The 7,994-nt window shown below is 34.9% G+C and overlaps 1 protein-coding gene across 2 annotated transcripts; it reads left to right on the top strand.

Annotated features, from left to right (window-relative positions):
- Positions 1 to 256: 256 nt before the first annotated feature.
- On the top strand, positions 257 to 5,364 carry LOC108470829 (transcription factor bHLH157-like). 2 transcript variants are annotated; one of them, XM_017772313.2, is made up of 10 exons: positions 257 to 913; positions 1,278 to 1,367; positions 1,523 to 1,622; positions 1,777 to 1,818; positions 1,921 to 1,980; positions 2,183 to 3,676; positions 3,885 to 3,989; positions 4,087 to 4,224; positions 4,349 to 4,474; positions 4,563 to 5,364. In XM_017772313.2, the coding sequence occupies exons 1-10, from the start codon at positions 804 to 806 to the stop codon at positions 4,752 to 4,754; spliced, it is 2,457 nt and encodes an 818-aa protein (XP_017627802.1). In that variant the 5' UTR covers positions 257 to 803; the 3' UTR covers positions 4,755 to 5,364. The 2 variants fall into 2 exon arrangements, with proteins under 2 accessions (XP_017627802.1, XP_017627804.1); XM_017772315.2 differs by lacking the exon at positions 4,563 to 5,364 and having other exon boundaries at positions 4,087 to 4,234.
- Positions 5,365 to 7,994: the final 2,630 nt, after the last annotated feature.

Here is a 7,994-nt window from a genome sequence, read left to right as displayed (position 1 = left end):
TTTTATTTATATTATTATTTATATGTAATTAAACTGATACTAAATTATATTTATTATCTTATTTAAAAATTATGTAAATTAATATATGAATTCACATCTATAATTTTTATCACTCTAGCTAAAATTATATTTTAATTTTATTATATAAATTATTTCACCTACATTATTTGCATATTACACAAACGATATAAATACATTATTTTTGCAAATAATTTTTTATAATAATTATCATTGTGGTAAGTTATAAAAGAAAAGGTATAATATTATTGCAAACACATTTTTTTTCTTATGAATAAACCAAAACCAATTGTATACATAGAGAGAGAGAGAGAGAGAAAGGAGAAAGACATTTATAGAAAGATAAAAGGAAGAAAGAAAGAAAGTAAAGATATGAAAGTGAGACAAAATTGAAAACCATCACCACCCATCTTTTCTTTTGCTTCATATTTCACAATAAATATTGGCTATTCTCTCTGCTTCTTTCCTTCCCCCCTCCTATCTTATTATATTGAGTTCTTTAGCTTAATTCCTCTCACCGACCACTTTCTGTTTTCATTTTTCTTAGAGCATCAAAAACTAAGACAAACAAAAATCTTATTCTTTTGTACCCTTTTGCTCTTGTTTCTCACAAGTTTCTCTGAATTGATTTTATTCTTTTTGGTTTTCTTTAGAGTGTTTCTGTTGCAAGAGAGGTAGTGAGGAGCTTTTAGTTTCTGAAGGGGACTGAAGTGGTTTAATGGGTTTGAAGGAAATGAGTTTTTGGATCCTGAACTCGAGTTTTTAGTCTTTATGTGTGTGTGAAAATGGGTGAAGCAGCGATGGGTTCTGCGTTAAAGCAACCACTAAAGAATCTTTGTTGCAGTAATGGGTGGTGTTATGGTGTTTTCTGGCGCTTTGATCCCAGAAATTCCATGTAAAGTTTTTGTTTCTTTTTTTGTTTGTTTGTTTGTAATATTTGCTTCATCCTTGTTTTGTTTGCTTCATTCTTCCAAAATTTTCTATATCTTTGGCTTTTACTTTGTTTCAAGATCTGCTTTCTTAATGGGAATTGCCATTTATGCATGCATGTTTCAATCCAGAAAAAAACAAGTTTTTGTTTGCTTAGAAAATTTTTGTAAATGAAAGGAGTCGGAGACTGGTAATTTTCCTATTACAATTTCTTTGCAATTTATTTTATATCCTCTAAAGCAAACAAAGAGGTTAATTTACCGTGTTAAACATCATTTTCTCAGATTTCAACAGTAACTCCTTTTTCTAATTATAGATTGTTTGTACAGGTTGTTAACATTGGGAGATGCCTACTATGAACAGAAAATGGGTCCATTAGTCGACAAAATGCTTCTAAAATTCCACATCCTGGGTGAAGGGTATGCTCAGTTAATCAATTTATTTTTCCCAGAATTTGTGAGTTAATGTAGTGAAAAATACATTAAAAATCATTTAGTTTAATAACAAGAAGAGTAAATTTGGAGTTAATCACAAGATCTCTAACACGCCCAACCTTGTTGTTCTCTCTACTTAGAATAATTGGTCAAGCCGCTTTCACGGGAAAACATCAATGGATTTTCTCAGACTCCAATGGTAAAGGTTCGGATTCCGCTGGAAATGAAAATATATTTCAGGTACTTATTTTTTTGTTTTATAACTATTAATGTATTACTCTTGAGAACATTTCATGTGTATATATTCTTTTAATAATAAAAATTGTCTGATTATTTTACTTCTGCATTACATTATTTTAGTCTATAATTTAGATTTTTTTTTCTCATTTTACAGGATGAATCTGAGTTACAAGATCAATTTTCATCTGGGATCAAGGTACCTTTCAATTTTAACTGTATATTTAACCAATTTTATCCAAGTTTTTTTTTTGTGTACGTGTATGTTCTACATTTATTTACAATCAAACACGATTTGCAGACAATTGCAGTAATCTCTGTAGGAAGACGGGGAGTTGTTCAGTTTGGATCCACAAAGAAGGTTAGTACATAAAATGACTGATATATTTCCATCCTTATGACAAATGTGTTTAAGTGAAGTACATCATCCAATTTTAAGTTTTAAATAGATGGAAATGCTAGCATATACGTTATACTTATGCAAGTCCCTTAGAAGTCTTATGTATGAATCATTAAGATGTTGTGTAAGTGGAGTTGCTGAAGAATGGTAGTTGTTCTTGCAGATTTTGGAGAGGTTGGAGCTTTTGGCTGAAACGGAGAAGTTGTTTTATGACATGGGAAATTGTCATGGGCTTACACCTTTGGAAATTGAAACTTGCAACCTAGATGGATGGTTTACTTCCTTCATTCTGGGTCAGAATCCGACAACCGAACTAGGTGGCTGTTCTGGAAAGCCAACAGGGTGGTCATGTTCCTTACAAAGTCTCATTGAACCCTCCTGCTCTGTGCATGACTATAGTATGAACACTGTGCAACAGAATTTACCTCATCTCACAAGTCAAATTCAAACAATTAGCATGGAAGCTCAACCTATATCAACTGGTAAGATCCATCGTGTTAACAGCTTGGCTGCTAATGCCCCTTGCACTAGTGAGGGTTCAATTTTGACTTCATTGCCGAGTGAAAAGGGCGAGTGGGATCCTTCAATTGCGTTTCCTAAAAGGGATACAGAACAAAATTTTCGGGGTCATTCAACATTTACATCATTTTATAGCACAGGAGAATTGGTTGATGTTGAATTACGTAATCTAGATAGCTTTGGGCGAACAAAACAGGAACAACATTCCTTTGGCACCAACGCTGGACTTCTAGATAGTGTAATTAGCCAACAGAGAAGCATTGAGGATTTTAACCTAGGTGATTTTACAACAGATCTCTCCAGCTCCTTTACAATGGATGATTTCTCTCAGTGGTTTTCTCCTTTTCCCCAGCATCACATACTTGGAGCAGGAGCTACAACGACAACTGATCCTTCATGTTCAGTAGGGTTTACCTCTGTGCCATCTGTTCCGATAGGAGGTGATGCGGTAATCAATATTCCAGTTGGACAAATAGTTAATTCATCAACGAGCTCCATCGCTGATGCATTCACATCTAATGTAGAGAAATCTACAATGGTTCATGATAGTGGAAATGATCTGTTTAGCGGTACTGGAATGGATTTTAGACTTAGAAAAGCTGGGGGGTTTTCAGAAAATATCGACATGCCTTTGTTGCATAGTGTTAACAAAGTTGTTGCATCTGGAATGTCATCATCCATGGCTGGCAAGCGAAAAGGGTTATTCTCTGAACTTGGCCTTGAAGAGCTTCTAGGTGGTGTTAATAATTCTTCTTCTGTTGCTAAATCTAGTGTTGAGGATGAAATTTTCACCACTAGAAGAAGGAAAATTGAAAATTCTTCATCTAACTTCCATCTAGGTCAGCTTGAAGGTCTTTCTTGCTCTGGTGGGGGCATGAATCTGGCCCAGTATTCACATACCTGGGACAAGAGTAATGATACTATATTCGGCAAAGAGTTTCACCTAAAATCACAAGTAGGATTATGGATTGATGATAGCTATGGTGTAAAAGCTGGAAATGCTGTTGTCACAACAGCAAAGAAGCCCACCAGGAAAAGAGCTAAACCTGGTGAAAGCTCTCGACCAAGGCCCAAAGACCGCCAACTGATCCAAGATCGCATCAAAGAACTGAGAGGGATTATTCCTCATAGTGGAAAGGTACTAATGACGAGTCCATGCTTTAATCAAGTATATATATTGGGAAAATTTTGTGCTTTCTGCTGTCTGGAGAATTTAAAGGATTATTCATATTATTTACTTTAAAAGACTGCTGTTACCATTTTATCATCTAAAGTTATTTCTTGGACTGAAGTTTTTGTAATCTGTTTCATTGATCAATCATGTTTACATTATTTCCATAATGCAGCAGTTGAGCATTGATCATTTGTTGGAGCGGACCATCAAATACCTGCTTTTCTTGCAAGGCGTGACAAAATATGCAGACAAGATTAAACAAGCTGATGAACCAAAGGTGAACACTTTGTTTATTTCAATCCAATATGATACTGAAGAAAGTTAGTTTGGTGATTGCAGTTCACTAACGCATTAACAACTTGCCTCAACTTCAGCTTATTGGCCAGGAGAACGGAAAGCTTCTAAAACACAATACAATGAGTGGTGGTGCTACATGGGCATTTGAAGTTGGGGCTCAAAGTATTCCTATTGTAGTTAAGGACCTAAATCCACCAGGCCAAATGCTTGTTGAGGTATGAAAAGGTGCATAACTATTTTGTCCTTTTTAATGTTAAAGCCAAATGAAGTCTTCTAAAAGGGAGCGAATTGAACAATGCTGAGGGTTTTGCTGAGCCTTTTATCATTCCTTTGATACAGATGCTATGTGAAGATCGAGAATTCTTTCTTGAGATAGCCGAAGTCATTAGGGGCTTTCCATTGAATATTTTGAAGGGAGTGATGGAGCTCCAAGAAGATAAGATTTGGGCACGATTTATTGTTGAGGTAAATGCCAAAACTAGGACATCAAAGCAATTTACTGAGGCAACGTAAATATGATTTCAAGGAACTGATCCTATAATGAATATGACAGGCGGACAAGCAAATCGAAAGGACAGGTATAATTTGGTCTCTTCTCCCGCTTCTGCAGCAAAAGGACAACAGTGGGATTGATTGTGCAACTCAGCCAAGTGGTGACATGGATGGTGGGATTTCCTTATTAAACAACCCCCAGCAACAACCTTTCTTGCTGCGTCCTGTCAGCGTTGCTGAGACACTTCAATAATTAAAAAACACATTTAAGGGTTCCAGTAGTAGCTTGAGCATTCACATATAAAGGAGCTGCTGCGATTTGTGTTGTGGAAGTCGAAGAGCCAAAACTGAAGATAGTGGAGGTTCTTCATTCCAGTTTCAACAGCCTTATAACATGGTTGATAGGCTAGGAAATATTCTCAAAGGAGTGGCAAGTTATCTGTTTACTCCCTATACGGGAGGAGAAACCATCAGATGAGAAGTGAGGTTCTTCATTCCAGTTTCAACAGCCTTATAACATGGTTGATAGGCTAGGAAATATTCTCAAAGGAGTGGCAAGTTATCTGTTTACTCCCTATACGGGAGGAGAAACCATCAGATGAGAAGTCGGCCAGCACAAGGAGCCAAAACCGGATAGAAACTTGTTTCACCATGGTGTGGACCAATCTAGTTTGCATGTGAGGGTGGTTAATTGATGTTTATTGAACTGTAGTTCTTAGTTGCATGCTGCTCCAGCCATAAATTTGTTTATAATCCAAAGCAGATGACATAGTTGTAGGCTAACCGCTAATTATATATCCTTGATCCATCATCTGTTGTTGTTTGATTTCTGTAATAATAAATAGAATTAGCTTGCTTTGTCACTTTGAATGTCGTATCTTCCAGGACATTAGCTGGAGAGGATGGTTCTTTCTCCATCAACAACCTAACCAAATTGATTCTCTCTATCGTGGATTTATCCTTGTTTTTGACTAACCATGTAGTACAGAGGCTTCTCATAGTAAAACTATGGCCAACCCTTGGGAGTCTGTTGGTCATCAACTAGTTTTAACTCAAGTCGGTTGCATGTGAGGATATCATAGCACATATTTTAAATAATCAACGCAATAATAGAAATATTAAAATATACATAGCTAATATTAACAATGTTTTATAAAATATAAAACTTTACATTAAATTAATTCTACCTTAGTAACTTTTTTAATAAAATTTGTAAAAAAAAAAAGAATGTCGGTAATGACAAGAAAAGAGAAATACAAATAAAAATAAAGAACACACAGATTTTTATGTGGAAACCCTTTTGGGGAAAAAACTATGTCGAATTCGAATGATTACAATAGGAATAGACTATGTCTATTTATAGGCTTGTAAAACCATATTCTAATAGTAGTGTAGTAAGATTGAAACACTTTATTCTAATAAATATCAAATAGATGAGGTTTAAGAAGGTTTAAAAAACAATAAAATAAAAGAAGTGTAGTTCTATATGGATTTTACTTTTATTTTATTTTACTACTGTATTTTATTTAATAAGGATTCAGGTCACTTAATTTTAACAATCTCCATCTTGACACAAATTCTCAATAAACCAGCTCTTCATCACGAACTCTCAACGAACAAGTTCACCACTTTTTCCATAAAACCCCTTAAGGGTTTAACTTCAACAATGAACACCAACCAAGTCTAAGCAATGCTCAAACTTGGTTTTAGGAATCGACTTAGTTATCATATCTGTAGGATTTTCATGAGTACTAATTTTACTCACAACAATGTTGCCACGAGCAATAATATCACGAACAAAATAATATCAAACATCAATGTGTTTTATTCTCTCATGAAACATTTAATATTTTGTAAGGAAGATGACACTCTAATTGTCACAAAATACTGTACTAATTTGAAAGTCTTCATTGAGTTCACTAAAAAGTCCCTTCAACCAAATAACTTCTTTACAAGCCTCAACAATCGCCATGTACTCAACTTTAGTGGTAGACAAAGTAACTGTAGTCTGCAAAGCAGCTTTCTAATTGATTGCACAACTTTCGATTGTAAAGACATAACCTATGAGAGATCTTCTTCTATCACGGTCTCTAGCAAAATCAGCATCAACAAACCCAATGACTCTATCTCTAATTCTTCCAAATTGTAAGTAAACATCAATAGTACCTCGTAAGTATCTTAAAATCCACTAAACTACTTTCCAATGTTCTTTACTGGATTCACCATGTACCTGCTAACTGCACTAACTGCATATGATAAATTTGGATGTGAACAAACCATAGCATACATGAGAGATCCCACTGCACTAGAGTATGGAACGTGTGACATGTACTTAATCTCATCATCTGATTGTAGAGACAAAGCTAATGAAAGTTTGAAATGGGCTGCTAAAGGAGTACTAACAGGCTTAGCACTCTGCATATTGAACCTGCAAAGAACTTTCTCAATGTACCCTTTCTGACTTAGGTACAATTTACTTGCTTTTCTATCTCTGAGAATCTTCATACCAAGTATCTTCTTTGTTGGTCTCAAATCTTTCATCTCAAATTCTTCACTTAGTTGGGCTTTAACCTTTCTTATCTCTCCTTTATCTTTCATTGCTATCAACATGAAAGAGTAGATACACAACATAACCATCACTGTTTTTCTTAAAGTAAACACAACTGTCAAAGCTACTTCTTTTGAAATTATGAGAAGTCATAAAGGAATAAAACCTTTTGTACCACTATCTTGGTGAATATTTCAAACCGTAAAAGGGACTTTTTCAGCAAGCAAACATAGTCCTCTTTTTCTAAGACTGTAAAATCCTTTGTTTGTTATATGTAAATATCCTCCTCAAGTTCTTCATGCAAAAATGCAATTTTTATAGCTAACTGCTCAAGCTCTAAATCATGCATGGCCACAATACGAAGCAAAGCTCGAATCGAACTATGCTTCACAATTGGAGAGAACACATTTGTGAAGTCCACTCTTGGAATTTGTCTATAACCCTTTGTAACAAGCCTTGCTTTATATCTGGGTTCTTCAACTCCTAAAGTCATTTCTTTCTTTTTAAACACCCATTTACAATGAATAGCCTTTTTTACCTTTAGGAAGTTTCATAAGATCCCATGTTCTGTTTTTGTGGAGTGATTCCATCTCCTCTTGCGTAGCAAACATCCACTTTTCTAAGTCATCACAGCTAACCGCATCAGAATAATTAGATGGATCTTGGTTTATATCTATATCTTCTACCACATTTAAACCATAAGTAACTATATTAGCCTCGACATACTTCTTTTGAGATTTAATTTCTTTCCTATTTCTGTTTTTGGCGATAGAGTATTGTGGTAAAGAAGCAACTCTATTCCGAATTTTTGTATTGGCTTGAGGAGTCGACTTTGTTGTAGAGTCTGGATTAATCTGATGCTCCATCTGCTTTTGATTTTCTTTATTGGAAGAGTCTTTAAGAGATAAGTTAGGTAACATAGCAATTTCATAAAAAACATCTTTG

This window comes from Gossypium arboreum, chromosome 8 (assembly GCF_025698485.1).
Source record: "Gossypium arboreum isolate Shixiya-1 chromosome 8, ASM2569848v2, whole genome shotgun sequence".
Classification (NCBI taxonomy): domain Eukaryota; kingdom Viridiplantae; phylum Streptophyta; class Magnoliopsida; order Malvales; family Malvaceae; genus Gossypium; species Gossypium arboreum.
The sequence above is the reverse complement of the archived record's forward strand: the minus strand, read 5'-3'. Positions and strand labels throughout refer to the sequence as shown.